The sequence below is a fragment of the Syngnathoides biaculeatus genome, chromosome 12 (genome assembly GCF_019802595.1).
Source record: "Syngnathoides biaculeatus isolate LvHL_M chromosome 12, ASM1980259v1, whole genome shotgun sequence".
Taxonomy (NCBI): Eukaryota; Metazoa; Chordata; class Actinopteri; order Syngnathiformes; family Syngnathidae; genus Syngnathoides; species Syngnathoides biaculeatus.
In genome coordinates, this window is record NC_084651.1 from 19534651 (window position 1) to 19551433 (window position 16783).

Below are 16783 nucleotides of genomic sequence, written 5' to 3' on the forward strand. Positions count from 1 at the left end.
ACCTTGTCATTGCTAATTGATACAAGTCAATAATTTAATAAACCTTTGTGGATTGCAAGATGGGTTGTCTTATGTGATAAAAGTACAGCACAGGACCACCAGTAGAGGCTTTGTTTAGCTACAACTCAATAACAGTTTCGCCTAACTTTTGTCTGGATTTTTTTCGCAGATGGGTCTTTATTGGTTGTCTACTCAAAAGAATGTAACAAACAAAATACAGTGGAGGATAAATTATTAATCTGTCTAAACACATTCAATTTCACATCAATTGTATTACTGTATGTTGACTTCAACTGACAATATATTTTATCAGGATGGCAAGGAACATCATCTAATTGTCTTTTCTGCCTATACAATAAGATCTTGGTCTGCAATTGTACTTTTTCACAGCAATAGAAAAGTGGAATTAGCGTTGAAAAAAACAAACAGTTGAAAAAAGTTATATTTGCAACAATCTAGAGGCAGGTAAGAGAGTTTACAATAAATAACCTTTTTCTTTTCATAGCTAAGGTGAGTAGAAGATTAAACTTAAAGGTCACATAGTCCACTGCCCACATATCAATGCTATTTATGTAATAGTGTGCAATCACATAGCACCACCAATTTAACCAAAAATCTCCCTGATGGGGAGTACATTTTTAGTTTAATTTTCCTTGTGACCCCAAAACATAATGTATTATTCATCACAGCCAGGTACTGACTGTTTGGTGGGTGGATGGGTTTGTACTTTAAAAGTAAGACGAGGTATTAAAAACGGTTGGGTTTTAAAGTTAAAAATATGAAAACATCCATTGCCTCAGTTAATGTATGCATTTAAAATTGAGCTTGCCGTTTTCCTGCATGAGACTATTGAGGGACATGATTTAGTCTTAAAATGCAAATGTTATTGTTCTGTTGTGATGACACTTTCTTTCGATAAACCTTAAAACTTGTGACTATTTCCATCATAGGGTTATCCGGGATCTTTTCATCAGCTGCAATGGGCTCAACCAGATGACAGAACTGGTGTACCTTGACCAGACATGCTCTTTAGCTCTGAAGGTGTTTGAAACTCTAATAACAAACTTCGGACACCAGCAGGCTGACTCCTCATTTCTGGAGCTGGAGATTGCTGTTGCTGAAGAGAAGAACACAATCTCAAACCTGCCTGAGGATCTCAGCTCTAGGGGATCTGGAGAGGGTCCACAGAGCCTCAGCAAGTTCTATGAAGGGCTGAAAGAGGCATACCCGCGACACAAGAGTCATAGTGGGCAGACCCGTGGAGCAGGTCGTAGCCAAGCTGAGACACACCTCCATGTCATTAACCTCTTCCTCTGCGTTGCTTTTCTTTGCGTTAGCAAAGAGGCTGACTCTGATCGAGACTCTGCTAATGATTCTGAAGACACTTCAGGCTATGACAGTACGGCTAGTGAGCCCCTCGGTGGGCGCTTGGCATACCTGTCTCCAGACAGTGTGACTCTGCCATCCAAAGAACAGATACGAAGGGCGGCTGATGTTTGGTCAGTGTGTCGGTGTGTCTACCTGGCCAACCCGTTGTTCCAGAGACAGTTCTTCAGACTAGGAGGGTTGGATGTTTGTTTGCGCCTTATGAGTATGGTTATTCAGAAGCTTTCCAGTAAAACCAAGGATGGCAAAGCAAGGAAGAAGAAGGAACTCAAGGGCAAAAGTAGCCCAGAATGCCCAGTCCCATTCAGTCTGTTGGGAGTAGATGAGACGGGTCAAGATTTAGTTAACAGTGCTCCAGCTGACGGGAACACCTTAGATCAAACCAAGAGGCTGGAGGAAGAGTGGCAGTTACAAAGTATTCGCCTTCTTGAGGCCTTATTGGCTATTTGTCTTCACAGTGCTAACTCAGCCCTGCAGAGAACAGACTCAGAGCTTTCTTATCAGGTATTGAACTTGACTTCAGCCATGAAACAAAATAGACATCTTGTGGTATTAATGAGTGTCTCAAGGAGCATATCATGTCTTTTCTGTAGCTGCAGTCAGTGGGAGATACCCTGTTAGAAGTGAGAGACCAGCTCTCTTGCTCAGGGATAGTAAGCTCTGACCTTGCTGTTCCACTCTTTGATTCTCTGCTGAGAGTGGCTTTGGCCGACATGTCATCCTCTCCCGACCCCCCTGAGGAAAAGCAAGACAGGGTAAGTCCTGCCTTTGGAAGATGCTGTAAGTGGCTTGCGTTTTTTTATGCTCTTAACTCATGTAATCTTTTGCATTGTAGTGAAATAAGACTGAGGGAAAATAAAGATATCGATAGGTAAAGAGATGTATAGATTAATATAGAAACATGGATAAAGAAAATGAGTGTTCTCATTTTACACTGATCAAGATTTGGTTCTCCTCAACAAGTCACCTGTTGGTGAGGCTCTTAAAATGCTTGTGTGACTAAGCCTGTTCCAACACAGGAATGTTTTATCTTTTTATATAATAGGTTTACCTAATTCAGAAGCAGAGAGTTCTTTCTTAGTGAGTCATGCAGAGTATGATGGTCTCATGATCCTTTTGAATTGCTTCTGTGAAACTCAAAGGCTATTCCTCCATCACAGTCAAACGCTTATTCTTCTGGAATGGTGTCACGTGGACCTAAACAATATCTTTTCCTCAATTTACAAGAAATGAATTGTACATCAGTTGACACTTAAAACTTGTTTACTTGTATTCTTATGTGCACGGACCTTCATGCCCTTATGATGACAAGCCGTACAAAACCAGGAACTTGGTTGTCTGAGTGATGCATGAGTCAGCTGACATTAACAAGATTTATTTTTTCCGCATCAGTAAAAGTAATTTTTAAAATATTTTCAGCATTTAGTTTACTCATGATATTCATTTGCTTTTATTTGGATTGAAATATATTTAAAAACAATTATTTGGCTTTTGGCTCTCTGCCGCTTTCTCATTTTTTCATCTTTCTTGCTTCCTCTTCCCCCTCATTTTCCTCTTGCCCTCTTTTAATCAGAAGCTTCAAGTGTTCGCTGAGGGGGTGGCCCCAGCAGGAGATCTATCAGAGGAGGTGGACGGTGTTCAGAGCTGTGGGGTCAAGCCCGCTGGGGGGGAAGAGGAGGAGGAGGAGGAGGAGGAGGAGGGTTACGACGCTGACAGCGAAAGCAATCCAGAGGACATGGCCAACCAGGAAGAGGGTAGGACAAGACTGCACCTTAGTGATCCTTTAGAATCTGCAACACATCATTAACAGAACCGACAGCTGAGCTGGTCAAACATCACTGCTGATGCATTTGATTTCAAAACGCGCACACAGTCACTCGATCCACTTTAGGCTTTAACGATAAATTATCTGAATTACTTTACTGCTCTACTGTTTGTTTTTGTCTGTGATAAATATCAACAGATTAGTCTTGACAAATTGAGAAGTTGTATATTTTTCCTCAAGCTCTTAGCCTCTTTATTTTTAACCTTGAGAAATCTCAAATGTGAAATACTTTTCCCAGTAGAAATGTTTATTTTTCCCAGTAATGACGAATAACTTCGTCATTATTTCTGTACATTTTAACTGTGATGGCTGCGTGAACATGTTTGTGAGTTTCATGTACAGTATAATACAATACCACATGCTCTGCTCTGATGATGTTTGATAATATCAAATTCTGAATACTTGTATGACATTGCAGAAGTATTCCTTCACACATTTTTTAACCCCATCAGGCACATATAACCTCTGCATTTCTGCTTTGTTCATATAGATTTCAGACGGCCTGCTTAGGCACTTTCTCTCTTCCACCTTAGAATACAGTCATTGTTTTGTTTTACAACTGCAGGCCACTTTGCTCATTGTACCGCATGAGCTGGATCTTGTGATTTGTCAAATCTCTGTTAAACGTCTACTTCCTGGAAAACATGTCCAACCTTGAAGCCAAAATACTGGCCTCATTCAATTCCAGTTGGTTTAAAATTCTCCGCTCTTATTGGTTTTCCTTCTTAAGTGGTGTCCAATTGCTTTAAATGAATTTGATTATTAATAAATATATTTTTTTCATTTGTAGAGTACTTTTGATCAAAGTGCTGGACAGGTAGAATACTAACAATTGAAAAAACTTTAATAAGACAGACAAAACAGTTTTTTAAAATAAAAACAGGACCAAAACAAAAGCACACCATTAAAAAAAAGACACCAAATGTAAATTAAAACAAGAATAAAAAGGTGCATATTTAAAATTGCTTTAAAAATTTCATCTGAGCAGGCCTTCTTGACATCAAGTGGAAGCGCATTCCACAGAATTGGGGCTCGACCTGAATTGGCTCGTTCATCAAACGGCTTCCTTATTGACCTTATGGATGGTTAGACAGCCGCTCCCCTCCACGTGCAGAAACTGTAAATTTCTACAAGTTGATTTAGATCCACTGAGCTGTACAAAATCTTAAGAAGTTGAAAGCAAGACCTTAAAATCAGCTTTGAAGTCCCCAAAAATCCACTGAAGGGAAGGAAGCTCATATTGTAAGGAAGTTAACATGCAGTCTATTTATGACTTGTTTGTGCTCTGGATTCTTTCTGGTAGCAAATGGAAGAAACCCTTTACATCCCACACTGATGTAAAGCATGTAGCGCCTCAAATTTTATTTTATTTTTTTGCAATACCCAACAAATTGCCTCCTGTATTTTTCCAGATTTGTGAGGATCTTGGGAAATGGATGAATGGAAAATGAACAATATCCCCCAAATCATAGTTCCTACTCATTGGACAGTTTGGACAGTTGGAAAAGACTATTACCTACATTTGTATCTTCATCTGAGTTCAAGCTTGAACCAGATCCTTATTTGGTTGTGCGAGTATGGAAGCAAATTGTGCTGTGTGAACTTGAGAGGATTTAAATCACGCATGAATAAAATGAGATCTGACAAGGCACATGAGAGTCTGCTGGGCTGCTCTCATGAAAGCAAAAGGATACTCCCATACTCCTCTGAGGACAGGGAAGAGATGAATTCATTTTATCAGCTGCCACCAATATAGCTGTTTGGAAATGAAGAAAGCAATGCCACTGCATCCTGAAGCTGTTTAAGAAGCCAGCTGGGGTTATTTAAGAGGGGTGTCAGTCAGCAGGAGGTTTAAAATGTGTCTGTTTTTCCCTAGTGTCTTGATTTAGTGTTGCATCTCATTGGCTGTTTCCTCAGGATTGAAGGTGGAGTCTGTGCAGCGTGAGTTTGCGACAGTGGCAGGCGGTCCTGGGCGTGGTGTGTTGCTTTTCCCAGAAATCTGTACAATTGAGTTGCAACTACTGGCCACTGGCTCCCCAGACCTGGAGGTTGTGAGTCATGTGTTTCGCAGCCTGCTCGGCGCAGTTCGCGGCAACAACCACAATGCTGCTCTGCTCTATGATCAGGTCTAATGTTTCTTCTATTTCTTTGAACTTTCCCACCGATACACACTTGTCTATAGTTTCTTTCCCTACTGGACTCTCAAATATGACTCCCATCTTGCTTTGTTGTTCACAGGGAGGAGTCAGAATCATCCTGTCTAGCTTTTCTAACCTCCTTAGAAAAGCGGACGACGCCCTCAAAGGTTTGTTGCAGATATATATATATATATATATATATATATATATATATATTTTTTTTTTTTTTACGATTTTATTGATACACATAAAACTTCTTATGGATTTCTTGGATAATTTTGGCCAGCTATTGTATTTAGACATATAGAAATTTTGACAGATGTGTTGTGAAATCCAAGAGCTTTTCTTACATTATTTTGAATGAACTACTATACATGTGTGTAACCTTACTAATTGGATTACATTCAGACTGTCAGACTGTTATAGTGGAGCTGCTGGTTGCCATGGTGAGTCAACGAATCACAGCAGAGGAACTGGCCCTATTGATTCGTCTCTTCCTGGACAAAACTCCGCCTACTGTAAGTAGTAAACTGTCACACACGCGAGTCTCTAGGTTACACATAGTCTGAAAGCGTCTGCAAGCATAACATCTGAATATATTTATTTTGGCACGATCATGTGCTTATTAGTGACAATTCCTCCAATGTTTACCTCTTGGTTCTTGAAACCAACAGCACATTTTGCTCCCTTGGGCCCGTCCCGTTCGTCACACAGTTAACACCCATGTGTGTAGAGCAGATGTGGTGTTACAATTTACCACCTCACTTATGTGTTTCTAGGCAGACAACATCATTTATATATTGTCACCCAGAAACACGTTTGCAAATAGGAAGATTGCAATGCAGTGATATACTGTAAAAGGTTCAGTTGTCACATAAATTTGTGTGATTGGTTATTATGCTGCTGTGCAGAATTCAAGGCTTTTTGGTTTTCATAACTTTTGTTGTATAACATTGCTGCAAGTGTTAATATTTTAAATGTATACTGATTATAGCTTAAACTTGGTCTGAGCGGAAAAGACAATGCAAAAGGAAGTGACTGTTTCTCTCGCATCCTATTTATTATTTTGCTTCCCAGGAGATTTTATTGAAGGGCATCTTACAAATTGTTGAAGCCAACGTGAACATAGAGCCCCTTCACCTACTGGACTTTCCAATAATCCTTGGGGCCTCAACACCAGTAGGACTGTCTCCTAGTTCTAGAACAAATGGCACCACTGGAGGGAAAAGTGTTGGTCTGCTCTGGAAGAGCAAACAGTCCCCTGGTCGTAGAGAGGGAGACGGCGAGTACAGAACGGGTCACCTGCGTTCCTCTCCCTGGCATACTGCTCCTCTCCACTTGCCCCTGGTGGGACAGAACTGCTGGCCTCATATGGCGAGTGGCTTCAGTGCCTCCATGTGGCTGAGGGTGGTGGAGCAAGAGGAAAGAGCAGGCAACACAGACAAGGGTGAGGAAACACCATTAAGTAAAAGTCATTGATACCCAGTATGTACATTTAAGTATTGCACTTGTCTTTTTCTAGAAAGAAGGAACCCTCCTGCGACTGAATCTCTCCATGGTTCGCCTCAGGCTGGAAAAAGAGTAGTGGAGGAAGCCCTCATTCATATTCTATCCATGGGCTCTAAAGCACTGATGCTTCAAGTGTGGGCGGACTTCTTTACTGGCTCACTCACATTCAGGTGAGTGTTCCAATAAGACTGGAGTTTCTGTGAGGCATATTGTAGTACTTGGTAAAGTTTTATATTTAAAGCTCAAGTGTCGTCAAACGGATGATTTTTGGTATATTATTAATGAAAAACCCACAGCCAATATGGTCCCATGCGTTTTTTCACCACAAAACATGATTTTGACGTATACAGCTTTTTGTAACTCCCGCCATGAAAATCCTCTCTAGGGATTTGTTTTCGAGAAGAAGCAGGAAGTGACGTACAGGACAGAGGCACCCCCTAGTGGACTCGTTTGTTTCCATTAGTTTTACCTCCGGGAAGGTAGCTCGTTGTTCCTTCGTGTTAGCCAAAATGCCGGCTCATTACATTGCTGGACATTGCTTGAACACTCAGTAGGATGGAATTACCCTTCATAAATTTGAAAGAGACCCTGTTCGTTGTGAAAAATGTTTTGCACGGGTGCAGAGGACGATGTATTTTTCATTACAATATCTATTTTAGAATTTTTATAGGGATGACACCCGGGCTTTAAGTACACTGCTCCCACAGGGTTTGTATAGACCCAAATGATGAGATCAAAGCAGGGCTGTTGGCACAGGCAGACTCTATTGAGGGACTTCTCCAGCCCGGCCAATGGCAGCATCTCGGCCTCACTTACACCCAGCAGCCCGAGGGCAAGAAGAACATTCATGGTCGTGTGGTTGTCTGGGTGTGCGGCATCATGTGAGAGTACAATTTTTTTTCAGCAAAAGGTACACAAACCTGTTGGTAAACAAATGGGGTTAACGTTAAGCCTTCTCCGTTTCAGGAAATGTGAAGTTTTTTTGGACTACACCTTACCTCGAAAGTCCAGTTTATCCTCTGACAGCAACAAAACCTTCTGTATGTTGGGCCATTGTATCCCATCATCTGAGGAGGTGACAAAACAGCATTTGAACTGGAGCATGGGAACGGTGCTCCTCTTCAATGGTAGGGCTTTCTCTTGCTAATGGTATGCCACATACAGACTAAGTTATTTCACTTTCAATCCTTGCCACTCGTGTATTATCTCACTTAGTGTCAGTGCTTCTTTTTGATGGCACACACAGAGTAAAATGGGATAAAATGTAATACTAAATAGGGACACAACTTGAGTGGTTTGTGTGTCAGATGCATTTAAAAGTATGTTTAATTTAGTGAGTGTGTTGCTTGTGTAATGTCTCGCCGGTTCTAATTTCCTGTGACTCACCTCAAGGCTATTTCAAGGTGAGGCTGCAGCTAATGTTATCATGGAAGCTATAGTGTTACAGTATCTGAAGATTTTGTCATTCATCAAGTGTTGCAGTTCATATTTGAAAAGGACCTAATGCTGAAAACAAGCAATAAAATATGTAACTCCAGGTTCAGAGTTATTGTCATTACAACAAGTGCAAGGAAAAATATGGTGCAGGCCACTCCACCGCAATTCTCTGAAAGGACTAATACTGTGTTGTGCACTGTGTTGTGTCATCAAAAGTACAATTCCTCAATGTTGTCAACTTTGGATTTTTGTCTCTTCGAGATTCACAAAATTAACCTATTGCTCACCTTTTCCAGGGGCCAGAGTAGGGTCAGAGGAGGCTTTTTTCCTGTACACTAGTGGGCCTGACCTCACCTCAATCATGCCCTGCAATTATGGCAGACCTCCAGGGTCATTGTCTAAGTTTGTCACTCAGGAAGGACTCAAGTGTGACAGAGTCCGAGAGCTTCTGATGAAAAGCAGGGATGTGGACACAACAGCTTTAGTTGTAAGTCTTTACTGCTGTTTTGAAAAATAACACAAAGGTCTCGTTTATATTATGTTTTTTTGTCAACTGTGACCTTCCAATTACCTGTCATTCTCAACAGACCGTGTTGTTACTTTTCTTAAATGGAAAAAGATTCTAGTTAACCCACAGCTTTAAATGACACTGAAGCAGTTCCCTTGTAGTAACTGCCAATGAATTTGTGGTTAATAATTTGGGTGATTGGAAAAAGAAAAAGACTGAAGCTAGTGCGAAATAATGTAGATATAATGGCAAGTATTCTTCCAACAACAACTCCACATCAGTCCTTGAAACGAATGAGGGTTAACTGGGCTCCGTTCACCTATGACGCTACCAGATACTATACTGCATAAATACTCTAGGTCATGTTAAAGCTAATTTGTTGTGAATTTGTTTGATCACAGGAGAGCCTGGCAGTTGTGTATACCCCCAGCACTCCTCGAGTCTATACTATCTATGAGCCTGTAATTAGACTGAAGGGACAAGCTAAGACTGTGGTTACCCAGCGGCCCTTCAGCTCCAGAGAAGTGCAAAGTGTCTCTTTAGAGGCTTGCGCTCTCAAGGCTCTGCTGCCCACTGAAACCCAAGGCCTGCAGTGTGTCCTGCACAAGATCGGAGGGACAGGAAATGTTGTTTTCCTCTTTGCGCAGGTCAGTGAGACCACTTTTTTTTTAATGAAAATCCACGATTTTTTCACTTCTTTTATTCCCCCTCACAAACCTGCTCAAATACCAATGAAAACTTTGAACAGACATCTACTCATAATGCTGGATGAGAAGACGTGTCCAAACCTTTAATTCGTACTGCAATGACCATGTTTGTACACCAAAGTTGTATACTATTAAATAGAACTGTATTAGTATGGTTAGGTTTCTTGTCCTGCATTTACGTAACAAGTAGTGCATCTTATCTCCGCTGTAGAATGAATAAATGAAAAAAATGATCAGATTTTTGTGCGTGATTCAGGGTGATGGTCAAGAAAGGCTATATAACTGATATATTGGACTCTGTCTTTTAGACGGTGGAGCTCAGTGACTGTGAGAGGACCCAGGCTTTGGCCTTGCAGATACTCCTGTCTCTGTCCAAGTTCAACCAACATCGCATCCATGAAATGGACTATTACCATGGTTACTCTATGATACACCAAGTACTCATCAAGTCAAAATGTATCGTTGGATATCATATGCTAAAAGTGAGTCTCATTTATTTGTTGTGAAACAGCACTACAGAGGCACCGTGCTGTATATTTCATGGCCATTGTGTGTCTGGTCTAGACTCTGCTAGATGGGTCTTGCAGCGGACCCATCTTAATCCTGGAAGATGACGGTCAATTCCGTTTGGACACGGAGTCCATTGCTGTGGTGCAGAGCATCAGGCTTCTCTCAGAAATCCTTTTGGATTGGAAAATATGGGCCAAAGCGGAGGTAGATGATAATACAAGTGGTTCAGTTGTATTTTTAGCGCACAGTATATGCCACACATTGCTACCTTAAAAGAAATAAAAAAAAAAGTAAATGTATAATCCAAATAACTGGGTAAAAAATATTTTTTAATCTGTTGATTTTGAGGAATTCATTGACAACTTTTTTTTTTTGTTTTTTTTGGAACCATTCATTCATGTTCAGACCTCCTCCTGCAAGAACATCATGTTTTCAGCTAGAGGAAGTTGAGCTTCATCCATTCAATGGCATCTCCTCCAAACTATTCTGCAAAATACCACATTGAAAACAGGCAGCCAGAACATTTTGAGACTCCCTCAACATACTGAAAATAATATTCATTGGTTCATCATTCATTTTCTCTGTAGTTAATCAGTTAAGTGAAATGCACATCCTTACTGATTATCATACTCCTACTGGATCGTTTTGTGGATGTGCGGGTTAAACGTCTGGCCTTCAATGAAGAGGGAAACTTTTGGTTTGCGTTTGACGTTTCTCTTTGGTGACGCCAGTCCTGGAAATATTCAGACGTACCTCATACTTTGGTATGAAAACTGGTGTCTTTTTTTTTTTTTTTTTTTAAACAGTGTAATGATGTTGGCAGAGTTGCATTAATTACACAGGGAAATCAACATATGACCCTAATTCAGAAATGTTGGCTTTTACGTCAGAATTACAACATTCCATATGTTATTGTGTATTGTCAAATCGTACATACTGGATGCCTTGTTTTCATTAGTGTGGCGTGTGGGAGACATTGCTTTCTGCTTTGGAGATCCTGATCAGGGTCCATCACCCTTACCAGGTCTTCAATATCCGTCAGTTTTTAAAGGCTGAAGTAGTGCACCGTTTCCTACTAACCTGCCAAGTGCTACAGGTGTGTGCAAAGTACAAAGTTATGGTTCAGTTCCATTAATCAAATTTGAAAAAAACTAACTGCGGGATATTTGTCTTAAGGAGCATCGGGATGAGCACCTTACTGCCATACCACAGGAAGTCTGTTTGTCATTCGTCAAAATAATCCAGGAAGTGCTAGGATCGCCACCAGACTTGGACTTGCTCAAACTTATCTATAACTTCCTACTGGCAGTTCACCCACCTACCAACACCTACGTCTGCCACACTCCCTCCAGCTTCTACTTCTCACTGCACATAGGTGGGGAGGGAATGGGTGAATTTAATTATCTGATGACATATGAGAATGGTATTCATTTAATGCACTGAGATCTTTTGCTATTTGTCAGATGGGAAGCTGTATCACGACAAGCTGCAGTCTATTATGCACCTACGACACTCGAACAGCCTGGGGAAGTCCACCAGCAGTTCAGTGGTGTCTCTATCCCCAACTGTCTTTACTGACGCTCTTCCTGATGGTATGCCTGCTTCAGTTTTAGCACTACTTCTATGTAGTCAACTATGTTAAAGCTCTCCAGTGTCTTGTTGTAATAGTATGAAGCAGTTTATAGGAAGTCCAGTAGGACTTTAATTCACCTTGTAACTTGATAAAAATTGTTGCTCATTTTTGTTGCAACATCTACAGTATTTTCACTGTAGTTTGTGTCCCCTGCACCCAATTCAGTTAATTAACTGCCTATGGTCTTTTGCTGCTCCATACTAGAACACTTTCAAGATGATCAACATATTGCCCTTTGTCTTGTAAGTCGGGCTGCAACTAATGATTATTTTAATTGTCATCTGTTGCTTATTTTTGGAGTAATCGATTATCAGATTTGTTTTTGCTGTACATTTTCATCCCTTTATTCAAAAATACGATTCCTAGGATTTGGGAAATTTTGAGCTAAACAAGGTCTCTAAATTATTTTATGAAAAAATTATAAGCAATTAATTTGATCATTGAAAAGTTGCCAATTGCACATCTACTTCTAGGGCATCTCCATGGTCCTTCCCCTGAGCATGTGGGTGAGAATCAGTCCCTGCGCCCTCCCAGCCTTGCCCCGTCACCATACTCGTCCCCTTTGCTGACACCCCGCCTCACTCGCAGTGCCTTGAATGATGCTGCCGATATTGAGCAACTGTCACTAACCACCCAGCAGGCTCTGGGCAGTACTGAAACACTCAAGAAGGGAGGAGGTGACGAGCAGCTCCTCAGCAGTTGTGAATCTGCGAAGACGATATGTGACTCGAGGGACATTGGCAGTGAAGGAGCTCGACGCACCCCGTCCATCAGCGTGGAGGAGGAGCGAGATGAGGCCACCGAGGTGGACAGCCTGACAGAAGGGAGTGTGGGTGTGGCAGAGTCTGAGGACAGGTTTGACTGGGCCAGTGATGAAACACCCCGACGGCCAGACAGCTTAAAGGGTATTCAATCCTTCCAGAGGAGTCACAGCAACTTGGCCAGTTTGGGATTGGCTTTCCCGGCTCCAAATGGCTCATTGGCAGGCAGTCGGTGGCCCAGCGCAGCTGATCGAAGCTCTGTACCTGAGGACTGGGAAAGTTACACTTACTCTCCTGGTTATGAAAGGGCGCACAGCAAAAGTGATTCCAATGATCGGTATGTAGAAATGTAACAAAGAATATTCATTTGACTTGGGGTTGCTCATCTGTAAACACTCGGGTTTAAGAATAGAAGATTGATGTTTTGAGGCCCTTTCCAAACAAACGAAAATGGCAATTTACTGTGAGGGAGATGCTAGTTTCTTTACTGACTATTGTCAAAGTGTCATTGTAGGGTACATCCTCGGACTGGTGGCCAGTCCACACTTGATAATGACTAGTTAAATAAATAAACTAAAATGTGTTATCTGGTTGGGCGGCACATTTGGCGCAGTTGTAAAGCGTTGCCCTCAGAGTTCTGAGGATCAGGGTTCAATCCTGGCCCCGGCTGTGTGGAGTTTGCATGTTCTCCCCGTGCCTGCGTGGGTTTTCTCTGGGCAGTCCGGTTTCCTCCCACATCCTAAAAACATTATTAATTAGAGACTCTGAATTGCCCCTAAGTGTGATTGTGAGTGTGACTGTTGTCCGTCTCCATCTGCCCTGCGATTGGCTGGCAACCAGTTCAGGGCGTACCCCACCTCCTGGCCGTTACAGCTGGGATAGGCTTCAGCACTCCCTTGTGAGGAAAAGCAGCTAAAAAAATGGATGGATGGATGGATGGATGGATGTTATCCGGTACAAAATGTCAGTGGAGAAATACAAGCTCTATGTTGCAGTTCCAGTACAGAGGACTGCCTAGTGCTGATCTGCTGTGGACTCTATGACCTTCTGAGGGGTGTCCTGCTGCTACTGCCGGACCTCATGCTCGAGGAAGTGATGGACAAGCTGATCCAGCCCGAGACCCTAATTGTGTTGGTCAACCATTCGTCCCCTATTATACAACAAGGGGTCATGAAGGTCAGCAGTTTTTCCTTCATACAATGCTATGCCATAGTACTATGCCATAGTTGGTTGTGAGTCCTTTGTCTGATTAGATTATTTATTTTTATTATTATTATTTTATTATTATGTAACTGCTGGTCATGGCAATCCACCTATCTCCTAGCTGCTGGATGCATATTTCACCCGAGCCAACAAGGAGCAGAAGGAGAAATTCCTGAAAAATCACGGTTTCTCCCTGTTGGCCAACCAACTGTACATCCACCAGGGCAGCCAGGGGTTAATCGAGTGCTTCCTTGAGATGCTTTTTGGACGACCAGTGGGCTTGGAGGAAGAGTAAGTGTATCTGCAAGTATTAGATGTACTCATGATATAGATGACAAAGAATCTACTCTTTAAACTAATGCAGTTTTACTTTATGACCATCTAGTCTGGATCTGGAGGAAATGGAAACAATTTCCCCATTCACAAAGCGTTGCATCATCCCAGTGTTGGGTCTTATTGAGAACTCCTTGTGTGAGAACTCCTTAGTGCACAACATCCTCTGCATGCTCCTGCAGCTCCTCAATGCCTGCCCGAAGCTGGCAGACATCCTGCTTGATCACGGGCTGCTCTATGTGCTCTTCAACACCTTCTCCACCCTCAACGGCATGGAGACCGGGTATGCCACCTAGAACAATAATTCTCTTCTCTGAACACACTTATTAATTGGTTTAGTTCTTAATCTATGAGCCATGAATTAAATCATTAGTTACTCTGTGTCAAATTGCACATTGTATCTTTGTAGACCTAGAGAAAGCCTAAGACAGAGTACCAAGAGAGAAACTGTGGTACTGCATGTGCAAGTCTGCTGTGGGGGAGAAATATGTTGAAATAGTGCAGGACATGTATGCGGGCAGCAGAACAGCGGTGAGATGTGCCGTAGGTGTGTCAGAAGAATTCAAGGTGGAGGTGGGACTGCATCAGGGTTCCGCGCTGAGCCCCTTCCTGTAGTAATGGATAGGCTGATAGATGAAGTTAGATTGGATTCCTCTTGGACCACGATGTTCGCAGATGATATGTGATATGCAGAGAAAGCAGGGAGCAGGTGGAGGAACAATTAGAAAGATGGGGGCATGCACTTGAAAGGAGATGAATGAAGATTAGCCAAAGTAAACCAGAATTTATGTGCATGAATGAGAGGGGTGGAGGGGGAAGAGTGAGGCTACAGGGAGAAGAGATTGTGAAGGTGGACGACTTCAAATACTTGGGGTCAACAATACAGAGCGATGGTGAGTTTGATAAGGAAGTGAAGAAACGGGTCCAAGCGGGATGGCACAGTTGGCGGAAGGTGTCTGGTGTTCTATGTGACAGATGAGTCTCTCCTAGGATAAAGGGCAAAGTTTATAAAACAGTGGTGAGGCCGGCCATGATGTACGGATTTGAGATAGTTGCACTGAAGTAACAACAGGAAGCAGAACTGGGGGTGGCAGAAATTAAAATGCTGAGGTTGAATGAATGCTGAAGAAGAAGACTCTGTGTCAAATGATCTTTCTTGTACAAGTGTTTGAACAACATCATTTGGTTGTTTTTTTTCTTGCAGCATTCCCCTAAATGATTACAAGCTCGTCGTGTGTGACATCCAGCAGCTGTTAGTGGCTGTAACGATCCACTCCTGCAGCTCTTCAGGGTCGCAATATTTCCGCATCATTGAAGATCTCATTACCTTGCTTGGTTTCATGCAAACCAGCAAGATGCGTCGCACACAGGGTAAGTACTGGATTCTTGAAATGGAAAATTCATCAATTTTCAGTGTACATTCCACACTGCATCAGGCTGCCGAGCTCTGGTGCTCAGGAAAACAGGGCTCATTATCTATAACTGGAGAGTGGAACACCATTCCTCCATTTGTTGAAGTTTTCATTTGTAATTATTGTATTCCTCATCATGACTCATTTATTTCCATGTTGTCTGATGGATTAATCATTCTATGCTTCATGGGCTTTTTGAAAGGGTTGAACTGTTTATGTTGACTCATCATTTTATAATTGTTGCTCACATTGACATCTGTGCGTCACAGTACTCAATTTTTTTCCCCCTTATTTTGGTTCTAGAAATGGCAGTCGCTTTGCAGTTTCGTGTGCTTCAGTCTGCTATTGAGTTCATAAAGACGACAGCCAATCAGGGACCTCAAAAGCTGAGCAGCTCCCATAATGCACCAAGCTCTCCTCATCACACTATTTATCAGAAAAGGAAGAGCATTGCAGGTGCGTATCTCAGACTTGCGCCACTGTACAAAGGGCCCCTCTGTTTTTTTAAATCCATGTGACTAGGTAAAACTCCTGTTTTCATACATCTCCACTCTTTTCTGTTCATTGATCCTCCCCTCATCCTAATTTTAAGGTTCCATTGCCTTGAAAGACTCCATTATCCCTCGCATCCCCAGGCAGCACTACTGCTCCTACGGCCAGATCCCCTTGCCCTCTCCCTTCAACTTCCTGTCACAGGACTCCCCCATCCCCTCCCCCACTGGGGCTCCATCCTACATGCTCCACTGTGATGCAGGTAGCTGGGATTCCGGTCCTCAGCAGAGAACATCGTCCCAGACATGGGACATGTTTCCAAATGTTGCAGTAAACTCAAACCCTTTTCTCTCCAACTTACTTGGAGTCTTAATCCGCCCAGTACCTTCATTCGCTACTGGTGCTTTTGTTTGTTTCTGAATGTCTCTGAAGAATGAATGCTTAACTAAATCAGTGTTAAGCATTCTTGTGCAGATGGTAATGTGATCACTGAATCCTTACCGTTTCCTGTGTGTGCAGTGATTTTTGACATCCATTTTCTCTGCCTTTACATGAATAGAGCATTATTTACTATTTACACTTTCTCATTTCCACTCTCACGTGTACCTGTCATATTCCCAGGCCGGCGACGGTTCTCTCTGGCCCAGACTGACTCTCTGCTGATGCGGATGCGGTCTGTAGCGAGTGACGAGCTCAACCAGATGATGCAGAGGAGAATGAGCCAGGAAAACCCCATTCGTGCGAGTGAGACGGAGTTTGTACAGCGATTGCAGAGGCTTGTGGTCCTTGCTGTCAACAGACTCATTTACCATGGTAAATTCAAACATTTTTATTCTCTGTGTTCTTTGTGGAGTTTATTGAAATGCTTAAATGGTGGTGTTGTGTTTTTAAGGATTGTGACGTGTTCGAATTTTGGATGCTAGTGTTGA

At 42.2% G+C, this 16783-nt stretch overlaps 1 protein-coding gene across 3 annotated transcripts in view; it reads left to right on the forward strand.

Moving 5' to 3' along the window:
* lyst (lysosomal trafficking regulator) overlaps window positions 1-16783 on the forward strand; it is a 63107-nt gene that overhangs the window by 27834 nt on the left and 18490 nt on the right. For 2 of the 3 annotated variants that reach the window (XM_061837085.1, XM_061837086.1), the window contains exons 6-29: window positions 951-1890; window positions 1980-2141; window positions 2960-3140; window positions 5129-5337; window positions 5450-5516; window positions 5758-5867; window positions 6427-6796; window positions 6872-7028; window positions 7566-7739; window positions 7825-7985; window positions 8592-8782; window positions 9205-9450; window positions 9819-9992; window positions 10075-10224; window positions 10979-11116; window positions 11197-11395; window positions 11484-11612; window positions 12127-12751; window positions 13410-13590; window positions 13739-13908; window positions 14003-14233; window positions 15155-15321; window positions 15666-15818; window positions 16476-16667. In XM_061837085.1, coding sequence (XP_061693069.1) covers window positions 951-1890; window positions 1980-2141; window positions 2960-3140; window positions 5129-5337; window positions 5450-5516; window positions 5758-5867; window positions 6427-6796; window positions 6872-7028; window positions 7566-7739; window positions 7825-7985; window positions 8592-8782; window positions 9205-9450; window positions 9819-9992; window positions 10075-10224; window positions 10979-11116; window positions 11197-11395; window positions 11484-11612; window positions 12127-12751; window positions 13410-13590; window positions 13739-13908; window positions 14003-14233; window positions 15155-15321; window positions 15666-15818; window positions 16476-16667 — 5477 coding nt within the window. The remainder of the gene's footprint in view (window positions 1-950; window positions 1891-1979; window positions 2142-2959; window positions 3141-5128; window positions 5338-5449; window positions 5517-5757; window positions 5868-6426; window positions 6797-6871; window positions 7029-7565; window positions 7740-7824; window positions 7986-8591; window positions 8783-9204; window positions 9451-9818; window positions 9993-10074; window positions 10225-10978; window positions 11117-11196; window positions 11396-11483; window positions 11613-12126; window positions 12752-13409; window positions 13591-13738; window positions 13909-14002; window positions 14234-15154; window positions 15322-15665; window positions 15819-16475; window positions 16668-16783) is intronic. The other variant, XM_061837087.1, reaches the window with a different exon arrangement.